Below are 17,558 nucleotides of genomic sequence, written 5' to 3'. Positions count from 1 at the left end.
ACCAAGGTTCTGCGCTCAGTTCGTTCTTATTCGCCCTAGTGATGGACGCGTTAACACACCATATTCAAGGGGATGTGCCATGGTACATGCTATTCGCCGATGACATAGTTCTGATTGATGAGTCGCGAGCCGGTGTTAACGAGAGGCTGGAGGTTTGGAGACAGGCTCTTGAGTCTAAGGGTTTCAAGCTGAGCAAGACGAAGTCAGAATACCTGGAGTGCAAGTTCAGCGGTGAGCCAGGGGAAGTGGGCGTGGATGTGAGGCTTGATTCGCAGGTCATCCCGAGTAGAGGCAGCTTCAAGTACCTTGGTTCGGTTATCCAGGGGAGGGGAGATCGACGAGGATGTCACACACCGTATTGGGGTAGGATGGATGAAGTGGAGGTTAGCATCTGGAGTCCTGTGTGACAAGAGAGTGCCACCGATACTCAAAGGTAAGTTTTATAAAGCGGTGGTTAGACCGGCCATGATGTATGGGGCTGAGTGTTGGCCTGTTAAGAACTCACATATCCAGAAGATGAAAGTAGCAGAGATGAGGATGTTGCGGTGGATGTGCGGGCACACTAAGATAGATGATAAGATTAGGAATGATGATATTCGGGAGAAGGTGTATGTGGCTCCCATTGATGACAAGATGCGGGAAGCGAGGCTTAGATGGTTCGGACATGTTCAGAGGAGAAGCCCAGATGCTCCGGTACGGAGGTGTGAGCAGCTGGTTACGGAGGGCACGAGAAGAGGTAGAGGGCGGCCTAAGAAGTATTGGGGAGAGGTGATCAGGCAGGATATGGCGAGGCTCCAGATTTCCGAGGACATGACACTTGATAGGAAGATGTGGAGGTCGAGTATTAGGGTTGTAGGTTAGGAGGTAGTTGAGTCGTGCCTTACTTCGTAACATGGTGGGACTAGCCATGTAGGTTTTTTTTTTTTTTTTTTTTTTTTTAAGATAACTAGTGGGAATGTTGTGGCTTACTATTTCTCTTTTCAGTGCAGGTCCTATTTACTAGCTATCGCTTTTGCTTTACATCTTTCTTCTAGATTTCATGAGGTTCCTATTTTACTTATGACTGTTGTGGTGATACTAATATTTACTAATATTGTCTCCCTTTACTTTGCATCTTTCTTCTGGATTTCATGGTGTTCCTATTTATCCTATGATTGTTGTTGTGATACTAATATTGTCTCCCTTTTTGTCCCTTTTGTCTTCTTTTTTTTGAGCCGAGGGTCTTTCGGAAACAGCCTCTCTACTCATTCGGGGTAGGGGTAAGGTCTGCGTACACACTACCCTCCCCAGACCCTATTAGTGGGATTTTGCTGGGTTGTTGTTGTTGTTGTTTTAATCCTCCACAACTTGCTAAAGAATAACATTTATATTCAGTTTCAAGATTCAGAGATGGCTTTTAGCTTTTTGAGAAATATCAAATATTTCTGGGGTCCAAGTTAAGATAGGATCTGACATCTTTTTAAAGGAGAACTTGGCAAAGACTATACATTAGTTCGGTTTAACAAGCGAAAGATCCCCAGACATCTAAGACAATGTTCAGTGGAGAGTTGGCCAAATCTCAGCCCCCCAGTTGCAGAGTTGGCTGAATCTCAGCCTTGCATTTGGCAGCAAGTCTCCACCTTAGATCTATCCCAAACTCCTATATCATCATGATTCTCGAACTAAGGTACACCACTAATGGCACATCTATTACCATGATCCCACTATATATTCAGCATATATCATTATTACACAATTGACTGCCTTTTCACAACCTATAAGAAAAAGAAAAAAATGAAAGAGGAAATGAACAATGAGAAACCCAATAATCTATTGGTTAATGACATCATTAACGTCCATGGTCTCAAACGATTGTTGCTATGATATGAAATCACCTGATCTGGAGCAAATGATGACATTATCACCCGCCTTGAGAAATTCTTTAGCTAATGCATAGCCTATTCCTGAAATAATAAAATAATGTTGATTGTAGACATCTATAGTGAAGTGAAATCACAAAGAGAAACTGCAGCATATTTCAGTGTGACTTATTCTGTATCCATGTAACAACTCTGAGAAACAAAGTGGGCAGATTGAAAGATAATCCATGAACACATGGCATTAGCTACAAATTTTATGGTTCTCTTTGCTAGAAAGTAAAGAATTCCATTGAACTTGTCAAGCAACATGAAATTGAACATATTACATCCCAATCTAATTCAAATTCATGTATTCGGTGATTATGCAAAAACATGGGTGAAGTTTCAGCATACAAACTTTTAGTTACTACACAATTGATAAAAACTAAGGATCAAAATGGAGAAAAGATGTGAAGAGTTCTAAAGCATCTAAAGAACAATAAAAACCATCTACAAAAAGGTTGAAGTGACCACCTATAAGTAGGCGTCGGCAGCTTTTTCAACCATGAAACAAGAAATTATACATTTTAATAACCAACGCATTGCATTTTAGGAATTGTCGGGGAAAGGGTGGACACTAAAAGCACCCAAAGGAGCTACAAATCCAGAATCACATAATTTAGCACTCCAGCTGAAGAAATAGGGCTGTAAAGTTTACTTAATTCATACCATCAGCAGTTATGCTTTGTTATTCGACCATGATAAATAAGGTCTGCGCTACAATGCAAACTATCTTTCCCATGCCATCTAGGTGGATACCCCATATTCATTTTGTTTCACTGAGAGCAAATTCATGACTCTTAGGTCTATCTTCAAAAACCCAGGTGGTCATGAATCAATACGAAGGTACAAAAGGGAGACAGTTATATCTAAAAGTTTTGTGCCGAGTGCTAAATACTTTCTTGAGAAGCTGTATCCACTGAAATATGGATCCAGGAAGTCCTGTCATTTGCTCCAAGAATTTCACACCAGGTCAGGCTACTAGTTACGGATCAAATCTTGATTACACATGGGACCAATTTAAGACTCAGTGAATCTGGATCTTATACTAGCCTTCAGGATGAGTGAAACTTTTTAATAGGATATGATTATCAATAAAAGAAAAAAATTTACGGCGAGATCTGACCCACACACCGGCGCGTGAGCACTGTTCCGGCCAGATTTTGAAAAAGTTCCAGTTGAACAGTAAGATCGCCTGGTAATTCCGATCCTACCCTCACTTGTTTTGTTTCATTCCGACCACTTTGAGTTTTTCCGTCAGCTACAGTGTTTCCAGCGTGAACAGTGTTTCCGGCGCAGAACAATGTTCTGTCTTCCTGCTGCAAACAGTGTTTTTCAAGCTATTTCTTCAATTTTCTCACAGGAGTTACTTATTTCCACTATTTCAAGTTAACCCTACTACTACAAATTGTAGCGACATGGGAACCGATGCTTTGAATAGTCGGATGGTTTCTTTAGCAGATTATATTGAGTTCCTTCAGTACAAAGCATGTAAGCAGACATCTCGTAGCGACATGGGAACCGATGCTTTGAATAGACGGATGGTTTCTTTAGCAGATTATATTGAGTTCCTTCAGTACAAAGCGTGTAAGCAGACATCTTCTGAGATAGCTTCTATTGTTCAAACAGGTAATAGCGTGACTTGTTTCTCCCTATCTTCATCCTCTGAGTCTTGGGTCATTGATTCAGGTGCATCAGATCATATTTCTGGTAACAAATCTCTTTTCACTACTATTTCGTATTCTTAATCTCTTCCAAAAGTCACAATCGTCAATGGGTCTCAAACCATGGCAACTGCAATAAGTCAAGCAAGCCCACTTCCTTCCTTACCTTTAGATTCAGTCATTTATGTTCCCAATAGTCCTTTTAATCTCATAGTTGTTAGTCGCTTAGCTAAATCACTTAAATGCGTTGTTTTATTTCTTGATGACCATGTTTTTATACAGGAACGCAGTACGGGGCGGATCATTGGTACCGGGCGTGAATCAAACGGACTTTATTACCTTATCCTTGCTAAATCACATGGACTCACATCTTGTCTTCCTTCTACAACTTGTCCTGTTACCGATTCACCAGATTTATTACATAAACGGTTGGGACATCCCAGTTTGTCAAAACTTCAGAAAATGGTATCTGGTTTATCTCACTTGTCAGCTCTAGAGTGTGAGTCATGTCAGCTCGGTAAGCATACTCGCTCACATTTCCCTCGGCGTCTTGATAATCGAGCAAAGTCACCTTTTACTTTAGTCCATTCAAATGTTTGGTCCTAGTCGGGTCAGTTCCACCTTGGGATTCCGCTACTTTGTCAGTTTCATTGATGATTATTCCATGTGCACTTGGATATTTTTGATAAAAAATCGATCTGAGTTGTTTTTTATTTTCCAGACCTTCCACACTGAAATTCAAAATCAATTTAGGGTTTCTATTCGCACATTTCGTAGTGATAATGCCCGAGAGTATTTGTCTTCCCCATTTCAGCAGTTTATGAAATCTCATGGGATTATTCATCAAATATCTTGTCCGTACACATCTCAACAAAATGGGATAGTTGAAAGAAAGAATAGACATCTTATTGAAACTGCTCGTACCCTACTCATACAATCTCATGCTCCGTTGCGTTTTTGGGGGATGCAGTTCTTACATCTTGCTATCTTATTAATCGTATGTCATCGTCAGCTATCCAGAACCAAGTTCCATTTTCTGTCATGTTTCCCACTTACCTTTGTTCTCTCTTCCATCCCGTATCTTTGGAAGCACTTGTTTTGTCCATAACCTTACTCCAGGAACAGATAAGTTAGCTTCTCGTGCTCTTAAGTGCGTATTTCTGGGTTTCTCGAGAACACAAAAGGGGTATCGATGCTACTCTCCTGACCTCCAGCGGTATCTTATGTCCGCTGATGTTACCTTTTTTGAAACCCAATCATACTTCACAGGTTCAGGTCATCACTTAGATATTTCTGAGGTACTACCAGTTTCATCTTTTGGAGATTCAGTCACTCCAGCTCCACCACTTATAGCTCCAGTTGTAGCTCCACCACCTATAGCTCCAGTTCCACCACCTACAGCTCCAGTTGTAACTCCACCACCTACAGCTCCAGTTGTAGCTCCACCACCTATAGCTCCAGTTCCTCCACATAATCCAGTTCAACCTTCTGCAGCTCCACCACGCTTGACTTATCATCGTCGTCCACATCCAGCATCAGGCCCAGGTGATTCACGCCCCGCATCAGATTCTGCACCTACTGCGGACTTGTCTCCTCTTAGTCAACCAATTGCACTCCGCAAAGGTGTACGATCCACACTTAATCCTAATCCCCACTATGTCGGTTTAAGTTATCATCGTCTGTCGTCATCTTATTATACTTTTATATCTTGTTTGTCCATTGTTTCTATCCCTAAGTCTACAGGTGAGGCACTATCTCATCCAGGATGGCGACATGCTATGATTGACAAGATGTCTGCTTTACATGTGAGTGGCACTTGGGAGCTTGTTCCTCTTCCTGCAGGTAAGTCTATTGTTGATTGTCGTTGGGTTTATGCAGTCAAAGTCGGCCCGGATGGCCAGGTTGATCGGCTTAAGGCTCGTCTTGTTGCAAAAGGATATACTCAGATTTTTGGGCTTGATTATAGTGATACTTTCTCTCCCGTGACTAAAATAGCATCTGTTCGTCTCTTTTTGTCAATGGTTGTTGTACGTCATTGGCCTCTTTATCAGTTAGACATTAAGAATGTTTTTCTCCACGGTGATCTTGAGGAAGAAGTTTATATGGAGTAACCACCTGGTTTTGTTGCTCAGGGGGAGTTTAGTGGTTGTGTGTGCAGATTGCGCAGGTCACTATATGGTTTGAAATAGTCCCCTCGAGCTTGGTTTGGTAAGTTTAGCATGACTCGTAGTGAGGCTGATCACTCTGTTTTTTATCTGCATTCTGCTCCTAATCTGCGTGTTTATCTAGTGGTTTGTGTTGATGATATTGTTATTACTGGCAATGATCAGGATGGTATTACTAATCTGAAGCAACATCTTTTTCAGCACTTCCAAACTAAGGATTTGGGCAAATTGAAGTATTTTCTAGGTATTGAGGTCGTTCAGTCTTGCTCAGGTATTGTTATTTCACAGCGGAATTATGCCTTAGACATTCTTGAGGAGACTGGAATGATGGGTTGCAGACCTATTGACTCTCCTATGGATCCGAATGCTAAGCTTCTGCCTGGACAAGGGGAGCCTCTTAGAGGCCCTATAAGATATAGGAGGTTGGTTGGCAAATTGAATTACCTCACAGTGACTAGACCTGACATTTCTTTTCAGGTGAGTGTTGTAAGTCAGTTTATGGATTCTCCCTGTGATAGTCACTGGGATGCAGTTATTCGCATTCTTCGGTATATAAAGTCAACTCCAGGCAAAGGATTACTATTCGAGGATCGAGGCCATGAGTAAATTGTTGGGTACACAGATGCTGATTGGGTAGGATCACCTTTTGATAGACGTTCTACGTCTGGATATTGTGTTCTAGTAGGAGGTAACTTGGTCTCGTGGAAGAGCAAGAAACAGAATGTAGTTGCTCGATCTAGCACCGAAGCCGAACATCGGGTCATGGCTATGGCGACGTGTGAGTTAGTTTGGGTCAAGCAGTTGCTCAAGGAGCTAAAGTTCGGAGAAATCAGCAAGATAGAACTATTGTGTGATAACCAAGTTGCTTTTCATATTGCGTCAAATCCGGTGTTCCATGAGAGGACTAAACACATTGAGATCGACTGTCACTTTGTCAGAGAAAAATTACTTTCAGGAGATATTGTTACAAAGTTTGTAAAGTCAAATGATCAACTAGCAGATATTTTCAATAAGTCTCTTACTGGTTCTCGTATTAGCTACATGTGTAACAAGCTCGGTACATATGATGTGTATGCACCGGCTTGGGGGGGAGTGTTAGTTTACAGATATGTATAGTGTAGTCTTGTCCCACATTGGAATAGGAGTAATATCTCCTTGTAGTGTATAACTATAAATAGGGACCTCTTGTATTGTATTTAACATCCAATATCAATAATATATTTTCTCCCATACATTCTCACAAGAAAAAAACTGATTACTGAAATGCATCACAGAAAGAAAACAACTTGAAAAGCATTTATTAAGAGGCGTTTGAAAAATATTTTATTGAAGTTGAGAAAAAGAATATTTGAAGTTGAAGTTAAAAAGGAATATTTGAATAAATATCTTAACCAAAAAAGATATTGTAAAAGATGGAGAAAAGATTCGACACATACTTGACTAATCCCATAACTATCAATCATGGCATTAGTTGATCTCAATTTATTCAAGAAAAGATGTTGATCCTTTCTTCCTCCTCCGACTGATCTCCTTCTCAAATTAAACCCTTCGTTAAAGATTAAAATTCAAATTTGGCTTTCTTTAGAAGTTCAATTTTTTCATTTGCATATATTACAAGTGTTCTCCAGTATGTGTCTCCATTCAATTCAAGAGAGGGACATTTTAGAAATTTCAAAATCTCACTTTTTTGCATCACTAGAAATTTTCGTAGTCAAGCAATTGGAAAGATGAAATCACATTCCATTTCACTACTTTCTCTAAGTGCCAAGATCTTCCCTATACCTATGGTACTACAGAGTTCATGGTACTACAGAGTTCACAATCTAAAGTAAACCAAAAATAATTGAGACGACTTTAAGGAAGCATCATTTGGGTCAAAGGATGAGAGTTATTCAGCTTAAACCTCATAAGTTTGGGAGACTGAAAGCACACTTAACTTAACACATGCATTTCTTTCCTAAGGAATTACTGCAAGGTTTCTACTAAAAAGGAAGATATTCTCTTGGTTGTATATTTGATAGGAACATATTCTCCTGGTTGTATGTTTAGTATTTGATGTATATTTGGCTGGAATACTTTCTTGGTAGTATATTTGATACATGAGAATCTTGTAGACCAACGTTGCTTGTAATTTTGTTTCCTAGTTCAACTAAACATCTTTGTATAAATATATCTTTCTAGTCAAAAAAGATACAGATGATTGCAACTTTTATATGGTATCAGAGCCTAAGCCGTCTTCTTAACTTTTCTTTGATTGTCGTCGCCATCATGTCTGAAATGAACACGTTGCGACTTCTGCTTCAGAGTCAGCACCATTGTTCTCCCCTACGCCTAGTATCACACATCAAATATACAACCAAAAACAACCAAGAGAAAATATTCCTACCAAATATACAACAAAAAGAATATATTCCTCATTAAGGACCTATATTAGTCCTTAAGGCTACATGGCAAAAACATTGGACTCATGCTTCATCAGTCCAAGTATATTAATGACCTCCTCTTACAAACGGGTATGGCTACCTGTAGTAATATTTCTACTCCATCTACTCCTATTGACAAGTTTACATTGGGTGATAGTGAGACCTTTTATGATGAAACTCTGTTTCATTGTATTATTTGTAAGTTGCAGTATCTCACTTTCACCTGACACGATATTACTTACACTGTCAATAAAGTAAGCCACTTTATGCATGCTCCCACTATTCATCATTAGGCTGTTGGGACACATATTTTTTGATATTTGAAGACATGACCACTGTTACGCGGCGTCTTCCCGAGATTCCTTGGAAGGGCGACATAAGGCTAAGCAACCGATGTCTTTATAGTTATTATCCGCCAACTAGGGTCCCCTCCGTACGCTACACGAGATTGTCAGTGCCGTACGGGAAAACCAATGTCAAGAGCAATTGAGAGAACATAAAAGAGAATTGAGAATGAAAGAAAGCATGATTGCATTAATGAAAGTTATTACAGAAAAGCAACACGGTGTCGAGGGGGAGAAACACCAGTACAGAGAATTGTTTGCTTGCTAAAAAGTTTGATTGATTGATCCCCTCTAATAGTATTTAAAAAAAATAAACTAAAGTTACAGGACTTGACATAACTAAGCTAGAGAAACATAATGGAAATACATGAAGTAAAGTTACTCAATATATACAATAAAAATGACTTAGATTCCTACAAAGCAGAAACAAGTCCGTTGGCAGCAACCTTGTCTTTAGCAACAGAATCTGCGCGCACGACGCTGTTGGCATTTGTCTGCGGCTGGGCGCTGGCGAGGGCTATCGGTGGGGCGACATAGGCACAGGCGCGTTTGTCACTTGGCGCGGCCAAGATCACGGGGCCGTCCATGGGGCTAGGCAATGGGAGGCTTGCCATGACGCCATGGGGCGCGTCCAAGGGGTCATGGGGCATGGCTTGGAAGCCGCCCATGTCATTCTCCCCCACTTGAGTTGGCGACGTCCTCGGCGCCTTACTTGCAAGATAATCTTCGATCATGCTCTTGTAGGCTGTGAGGTTTGTTCCCCTCTCCCATGTATTCTCCTCCGCATCACAGCCCTGCCATTTTACAAGGAACTCTTGGTGATCTTTCTGTGAAGCATGAATCACTCGATCATCGAGAATAGCTTCTACCAGCCTTTTCCCGGTTGAATTAGGGCCTCGAATACTGGGTATTGTGAGTTGGCTCCGCGAAGGATCCTCCATGTCTTCCCGAAAAGGTTTCAGAAGGCTAACATGGAAGACTGGATGAATCTTCCACCAGGCTGGGGTATCCACCCGGTATGCAACTTTCCTAATGCGCTTCTCAATGGACAAGAGTCCAATGTACTTTTGCAATAGGCGAGGGTCATGGACCCCCGGCAAACAAGTACCGCTTTGGGATTTTCACCATTACTTTATCTCCTACTTGATATTCAACAAAGGGATGATTTTGATCAGCATACTTTTTCATCCGCTTCTGGGCTTTGACAAGATAGCTCCGCACTATCTCCAAATTTCGCTTCCATTCCTTCGAGAAGCTAGCAGCTCGAGGAGATTTTGACATGTTTGGGGCATTCACAGTGTGTGGGAGTAGCGGTTGTTGTCCGGTAACAATTTCAAAAGCGTTTTTGTTTGTACTAGAGCTCTTTTGTGAATTGAAACACAGTTGAGCAGCATCCAGAAGGTTCACCCAATTCTTCTGCAATTCGGTAACAAAATGGCGGAGATATTCCTCCAGCACGCCATTAAAACTTGAACTGTGGCTCAATTTGGACCCGAGGCACTTAAAGAGTTGAATCTAAAAGTTGCTAGTGAAGCGAGAGTCGCGATCACTAACGATGTCTTTAGGAAGACCCCAATATTTGACAACATGAGAGAGTTGAGCGGTATCTTCTGCTGATATATATTGTTGGGCAGCTATCAATGTGGCATAGTTGAAAAATCGATCTACCACAACCAAGATAGTTGTAAGATCTTCGACGTTGGGCAATCCAGTGATGAAATCCAGTAAAACGCTTTCCCAAGGTCTCTTTGGAACAGGCAATGGCTCCAAAAGTTCCGCTTGTGTCAAGCGGTCTGACTTGTCTTTCTGGCATACTAGGCAAGTCTTCACATACTGAGCAACATCATCAGCCATTTGAGGCCAATAATAAGCACGGCGCAACAACGCCATGGTACGTTCTTCACCTGGAAGGGCGGCCCACAAAGTATCAAGGCATTCTATCAGAAGAGTCCTTCGCAGATCTCCTTCTTTAGGAACATAAAGTTGGCTCCCTTTTCCCTTCAGGAACCCATCTTCCATGTAGAACTGGCGAATCTTGCCTTGTCCTACCAAATCAACCAAATACTGTCAGAAGAGTCCTTCGCAGATCTCCTTCTTTAGGAACATAAAGTTGGCTCCCTTTTCCTTTCAGGAACCCATCTTCCATGTAGAACTGGCGAGTCTTGCCTTGTCCTACCAAATCAACCAAATACTGTCAGCCTGATCCTTTGGGAGTAGATCGTGTATCTGGTCTCTTATAGTGGGGGCCACTTCGCTCCCCCTTAGGGTGGCGAGTAGGCACACCGATGCTAAGTCAGCCCTTCGACTGAGCGCATCAGCAACTTGGTTAGTCTTCCCACTTCGGTACTCTAGGTTGAAGTGAAATTCCGCTAGGAGTTCCTGCCATCTGGCCTGTCGACCATTCAACTTTGGCTGGGTCATGAAATGGCTAACTGTTGTGTTGCCTGTCTTGACCACGAACGGGGTTCCCAGCAGATAATGCCTCCAAAGGCGTAAGCAATGAACGACAGCCAATAGTTCTCTTTCGTGGGCGGCATAATGTCGTTCTGCATCCTTCAACTTTGGGCTCTCGTACGCCACTGGGTGCCCCTCTTGTAGTAAGATTCAGCCCAGAGCATAGTCACAGGCATCCATTTGTACTTAGAATGACTTGGCCAAATCAAGAAGGGCCAAGACAGGGCTACTAGACATGGCCGCTTTCAATGCGTTGAAGGCCTCCGCTCGCTTGGGACCCCAATCCCAAGGCGTGACTTTCTTTAGGAGTTCTGTCAACGGCAGAGAGTAATTCTTCACAAATCCCCAATAAAAGTTGCATAGGCCAAGGAACGCCCTCAAGGCGTGGATAACCTTAGGCGGCGGCCAATCAGCCTGAATCTTCTGTTGGTCCATCTTTATCCGCCCTTCCTCGATGACATGTCTAAGGAAGTTAATCAGTTTTTGGGCGAATGCACACTTGGATAGCTTCACATATAATTCATGCTCCCGCAGTCGGGCTAGGACCTTCCGCAGGTGCTCCAGGTGTTCCTCCAATGTTTTACCATTTATCGCAATGTCGTCCAAGTAGACCACTACGAACTCGTCAATGCACTCTCGGAAGACTTGGTTCATCAAGGTGCAAAATGTGGCTGGAGCATTAGTCAAGCCGAATAGCATGACCAGGAAGTCGTACGACCCATATCTTGTCACACAGGTCGTCTTGTGTTATCTCCCTCAGCAATTCGGACTTGCTAGTAACTTGTCTTCAGGTCTATTTTGGTGAACATTGTAGCACCACCCAATCTATCGAACAAGTCTGCCATTAGTGGGATAGGGTATTTGTTCTTCACTGTGATTTTGTTCAGGGCCCGATAATCCACACAGAGTCGTAAGGTGCCATCCTGTTTCTTTTGGAATAGCACGGGGGACCCATAAGGGGACTTGGAGGGCACAATGATCCCCGTGTCTAGCATTTCCGTCAACTGTCTCCGAAGCTTTGTGAGTTCGGGTTGTGACATTCTGTAAGGCGCCCGGGCAGGTGGCTTCGCACCCGGCACCAACTCAATCTCATGGTCCACAGTGCGCCTAGGCGGGAATCTCCTTGGCATGTCTTGTGGCATGACGCCTTCAAACTCCTTTAGCAGCTGTTTCACGGGTGCAGAAATGGGACTCAAAGAGCATTTTATATCTTCAATACAGAGGGTAGCCAGGAACGTAGGTTGACGTCTTTTGACTCCCTTCTTCAACTGCAGGGCCGAGATGTTCTCAGCGGCCATCTTTATGGTTGTGCATGGGATGATGTAGGGATTGGCCCTGTTTGCTCCCATCATGAGTAGCATATCGGCATAAGGAACAGGAATGGTGTTGGTTTGCCGCATGAATTCCAACCCAACTATCAACTCGAAGTCATCTATGATCACCACGCACAAGTTGAATTTTCCTTCATAAGGACCAAGCTTCACTGGCACTCCTTTGGCTATTCCACCCACTGGCTGAGGCGGTGAGTTGATAGCCTTGACACGACCTCTGCCCTTTCCCACAACTAGACCAAGGCGCTCTACTTGAGTTGAGGCTAAGTAGTTGTGAGTAGCACCAGTGTTATCAAAGGCGAAAAGCGCAAAAAAGTTCTAAAGTCCGTTGGGGCTTTAAGTGCAAAGCGCAAATAAAACGTGAGCTTTAATGAAAAAAGGCGCAACGAGAGAAAAAAGTAAAAATATGCATGTAGTCCAAGACTAATCATTTTAAGCAACAACAACCCAGTATAATCCCACTAGTGGGGTCTGGGGAGGGTAGTTTGTACGCAGACCTTACCCCTACTCTGGAGTAGAGAGGCTATTTCCGATAGACCCTCGGCTCCCTCCCTCAAAAAACTCCCCACCTTGCTCTTGGGGTGACTCGAACTCACAACCTCTTGGTTGGAAGTGGAGGGTGCTCACCACTAGAGTAACTCACTCTTGTTCTAATCATTATAAGCATGAATAACAAATATATGAAAAAAGAAATTGAAAAAAAAATCACGATAAAGTGAATTATCAATTGTTTAAGGTCGCCTTTTCAGGATTACACTCATTGGCAAGGAAAATTATGCCTTAGAGATTTGATGTGACACTAAAGCACCCACAAAGCGAGGCGAAGCGCTCAACGTGTTTTGAGCCTCGCTTCAGGGCTTAAGCGCTCCTTTGACAACACTGAGTAGCGCCCGTGTCTATCATCGCCAGAATGGGCTTACCATTAATTTTCATCTCGACGAACATCAAGGTCTTCTCTTGGTTAAGAGGAGGCCCCTCATTCGCTTTCTTTTTCCCTTTCTTGGTGGTAGGGCAGGGGTCCTTCTTCTTACAGATACCAGCACTGGTTCCTGCTAAAGCCTCAGAAATATAACAAACAAGTGCATTGAAGGCACCTATAGGTTCTGTCAGGTCAGCATCATCTGTGTCGTCATCCGTCCCATCATCAAGAGTTTGATGGGCGTTCATCTGTGCATGTGAGCATTCATTGTTCCAATGTGGCCCGCCGCAATGACAGCATCCTGAAGGGGGCTTCCTCCCCCAATCGTTGTTGTTGGATGCGGTACTATTGCTGCCTGAGGAGGGAGCCTTAGATTTGGTTGCACTCCGATCTCCTCCACTTCTGCTAGAGCCACCACTGCTAGGCTAGCCCCCTTTGTACCCCCCTCGGACGTGTGGCTGAGGCCTATCCTTCCGAGCTTCTACTTGATAGTCCCCAAGGCATTCCGCTGCTTGGATCGCCTTGGGTAAAGTGTCTACCCTTTGTCTTTGCAGCTCCATACGGGCATAAGGTTTCAAACCTTCCAAGAATGTGAAAAGTTTGTCTTTGTCCCCTATATCCCGTATGTTCAGCATGAGCGCGGAGAATTCCCGCACGTAATCCCGCAATGACTTGGTCTGGCGGAGCTCCCGCAGCTTTCTCCATGCATTGTACTCAACATTTTCGAGGAAGAACTGTAGGCGTATGACTGCCTTCAGTTCTGCCCATGTTTCGAAAGTATCTTCACCGACCCTGATGGCTTCGTATTTCACCCCGCCCTAGAGTTTAGCATCACCCTGAAGATACATGGCAGCAGTTGCTACCTTTTTTGCTTCTTCTAACTCCCCCACGGCATCGAAGTACTGTTCATGTCGAAGATGAAGTTCTCCACTTCTTTGGCATTCCGAGTCCATAGTATGGTTTTGGCTCGGGAATCTTCAGCTTTTGTGGCACGGGGCGAGGTTCACAACACCCACGATCTGGTTTCCGCCTCCTCGAAGTAGGCCATGTAGTGCAGCATTGACAACATTGAATTGGTCTGTCAAGTTGTCTATGGTTTGTTGTATGGCAGTCACCATGTCTGCCTCTTGTGCCCAATAGGCTAAATCTTCGGTACGCTCCTATTGAAGGCCCTCGAATTTGCCAAAAATTCCGGCTGCCTCTGTGGCTGCCATTTGCCGATCTCCTTCAGAGTCGCGACCGATGTTCGTAATGTCACCTCCGGCCTGTCGCATCCTGCGGTCCAGGTCGTCCAACCTTTGCACTAGGTTGGTTCTTAGATCAGGCACCATATTCACGATAGGTCGTAATACGTCAACCGTCTCTTCAAGGGCCGCAATGCGGTCCCCATGATTCACCATGGTCAGAAATGGTGGTAATGACAATGTGTTCCCTCGTCCGATGTCGAGCCTAGGCTTTGATACCAACTGTTACGCGGCGCCTTCTTGAGATTCCTTGGAAGGGCGACGTAAGGCTAAGCAACCGATGTCCGTGTAGTTACTATCCGCCAACTAGGGTCCACTCTATACGCTAGAGAAGATTGTCAGTGCCGTACGGGAAAACCAATGTCAAAAGCAATTGAGAATGAAAGAAAGCTTGATCACATTAATGAAAGCTATTACAGAAAAGCAACACGATGTCGAGGGGGAGAGACGCCAGTACAAAGAATTGTTTGCTTGCTAGAAAGTTTGATTGCTTGATCCCCTCTAATAGTACTTAAAAAAAATAAACCAAAGTTACAGGACTTGACATAACTAAGCTAGAGAAACATAATGAAAATACATGAATTAAAGCTACTCTATATTTACAATAGAAATGACTTAGATTCCTACAAAGCAGAAGCAGGTCCGTTGGCAGCAACCTTGTCTTTAGCATCAGAGTCAGCGCGCACGGCGCTATTGGCATATGCTGCGGCTGAGCGCAGGCGAGGGTTATCGGTGGAGCAACATAGACACAGGCGCGCTTGTCACTTGGCTCGGCCCGAGGCCGTCCATGGCGCTAGGCGTAGGGAGGCTTGCTAGGACGCCATGGGGCGCGTCCAAGGGGTCATGGGGCATGGCTTGAAAGCCGCCCATAACACCACACATGGTTTGTGAATTCCAATTCATAGTATACACGTGCTTTATGGCTTCTGTTGATTGGGGAAGAGACGTCAACGATAGGAATTCCACAGCAGGTTTTGCAACTCTTTTATGGTCTCTTGCCTTTTGGTCAGCCAAAAAGCAGCTTTCAGTGTCTCGGCCCACTGAAGCCGGGTATCGTGCCTTGGTTGCTGCAAGTTCTGACATAATGTTGATTCACAACCTGCTTTCTAAGATTGGCTTAGATGTCCTAGGTGTGTCAATCTTAGTGCAATGTATGTAACTGCTAATCTAGTGCTTCATACCCGAATGTAACATATGGAAATAAACTTCCATTTTGGTTGGTGATTTAGTTCGCCAAAAATAACTTCAAGTTCGGTATATCTCCTTCATTGATCAAGTTGTAGATGTATTGACTATGCCTTTGCTTGAGGGTTACTTTCGTCCTTACGAGACAAGTTGATCATTTTTTCTACAATGGTTCAACTTGAGGGAGGATAACAAGGAATGTATTCTCTTGGTTGCATATTGGTAGCAATATGTTCTCTTGGTTGTATATTTGATAAGAAATATTCTCTTAGTTGTACATTTGGTGTAAAAGAATTTGGTAGATACCTACCTTATTTATAATTGCGTTTCTTGGTTTAGCTATACATCCTTGTTATAAATATAATATATCTTTGATCAATGAAAGATAAGTTGCCATGTATACACCTACTAGTCAACCAGCGTAGAGTTCATGCAGGCTGATATCTAGTAGCATCTTCTAACATTATAGTTTCTCATATTTCATATGACTAGTCAGAACATATACCACTTCACCATTGTCCTTTTGGATGTAGTTCAAGCCCTGCCTTCAATAATCAATTTCCAACTCCATAACTCAAAACATAAAATATGTCCAATGAGTTCGTTATTTCTCAGTGTACACCAAATCTAATCTTCTTTAACTTTTGACAATGGCATTGATCCTCTGGCCGCAGTGGCCTCTTACAAAGATTAAAAGTTACAGATATAATGACCAAGTTTAACATCAAATTGTTACAGATAAAAGTTACAGATTACTTCTTCTATATGATCTTTGAAAGCTCGACAGAATCCTAAAAAGAGATAAGCAAGCTCAACACAGAACCCTAAACAGAGAGAAGCGAAAACACCTGGGTTCACGAGAATCAACAATCCGCAAATTTCAGAACAATAGTTTGCCTCCAGAAAGAAAACAGAAAAACAGAAGTTAAGAGTAACATGCCAAATTATAACAAAACCCATTTCAATGGCTGTATTTTGGAAATTTTCGGGCGGCAAACCACTAACCTTTGGAACCACCTGTAATTAAGACATTGTAAGGAGGGATCATGGGCTCCGTTTGAGTTTTCTCTGAAGAAGAAGCAGCCTTCACAGCAGCAGCACAGAAAGGAAGTGAATTGTACTTGGACTTTAAGCAAAACCTAGGGCTGGGAGATACAATTGCTGAACTAACCCACAAGTCGTGAGGGTTAAATTTTCTGGTTGAGAGGGAGCAGAGTGCTGATTTAGGAAAGAATTGAATTGAAGTAGTGGGTACACTCATTTCAGCCATTTTTTATTTTTATTTTCTTGCTTGGCTGAGACAAGGTAGAAAAACAGGGGGAAGAGGGAAGATACGATACGGCCCGTAGGTGCTGCTGATGACAATATCAGTATTATACTCATGTAGGGCTAATATGAACTCTTTGGAATTTAGCCCGTTTGGCTATGATGATTTAAAGTAGTTGATAAATTATGTGTCGTAAAGTAACTTAATAGGTATTTGAATAAAAATGTTTTGAAATTAATAACAAGCAATTGAAGTATTTGATTCACAAGTAGTGATAAGCATATATTTACTGCAAACTAAAATGCCATGAAAGTTTTTTATACTCTAGATTCAACCAATCTTGAAAGTTTCGTGGACAACTGACGTACCTTGAATCTATCCTGCAATTCTTTCGCACTTCTCTTATCAAATTTTTAGTTAGAAAGAGAGCTAACCCTTGCCAAAATACAACTGTTTTTCTTATATACGATAGCATTCATTGCCCTCTTTGTTCGAGTAATTTAAGAGTGAAAGGGAAGCAAAAGAAGGGAAAGATATTCCCCCCATAAAGGGCACATAATTATTATACAAAATTTAAATTCCAAAATGATTCACTTATAAATTATTTATGTCTTAATATATTTTTATTTCAAAATTGATTAGATAAAATTATTTTTGGTATTTA

General features: G+C 42.5%; 1 protein-coding gene across 1 annotated transcript in view; it reads right to left on the bottom strand.

Annotated features, from left to right (window-relative positions):
- Positions 1-16,991, bottom strand: part of LOC107762138 (chlorophyll(ide) b reductase NOL, chloroplastic-like) — a 45,755-nt gene extending 28,764 nt beyond the window's left edge. The window contains exons 1-2 of the mRNA XM_016580464.2: positions 16,633-16,991; positions 1,875-1,943 (exon numbers count right to left, since the gene is read on the bottom strand). Coding sequence (XP_016435950.1) covers positions 1,875-1,943; positions 16,633-16,897 — 334 coding nt within the window. The 5' untranslated portion in view covers positions 16,898-16,991. The remainder of the gene's footprint in view (positions 1-1,874; positions 1,944-16,632) is intronic.
- Between the last annotated feature and the right edge of the window lie 567 nt (positions 16,992-17,558).

The sequence above is a fragment of the Nicotiana tabacum genome, chromosome 15 (genome assembly GCF_000715075.1).
Source record: "Nicotiana tabacum cultivar K326 chromosome 15, ASM71507v2, whole genome shotgun sequence".
In the NCBI taxonomy this organism is placed as follows: domain Eukaryota; kingdom Viridiplantae; phylum Streptophyta; class Magnoliopsida; order Solanales; family Solanaceae; genus Nicotiana; species Nicotiana tabacum.
The sequence above is the reverse complement of the archived record's forward strand: the minus strand, read 5'-3'. Positions and strand labels throughout refer to the sequence as shown.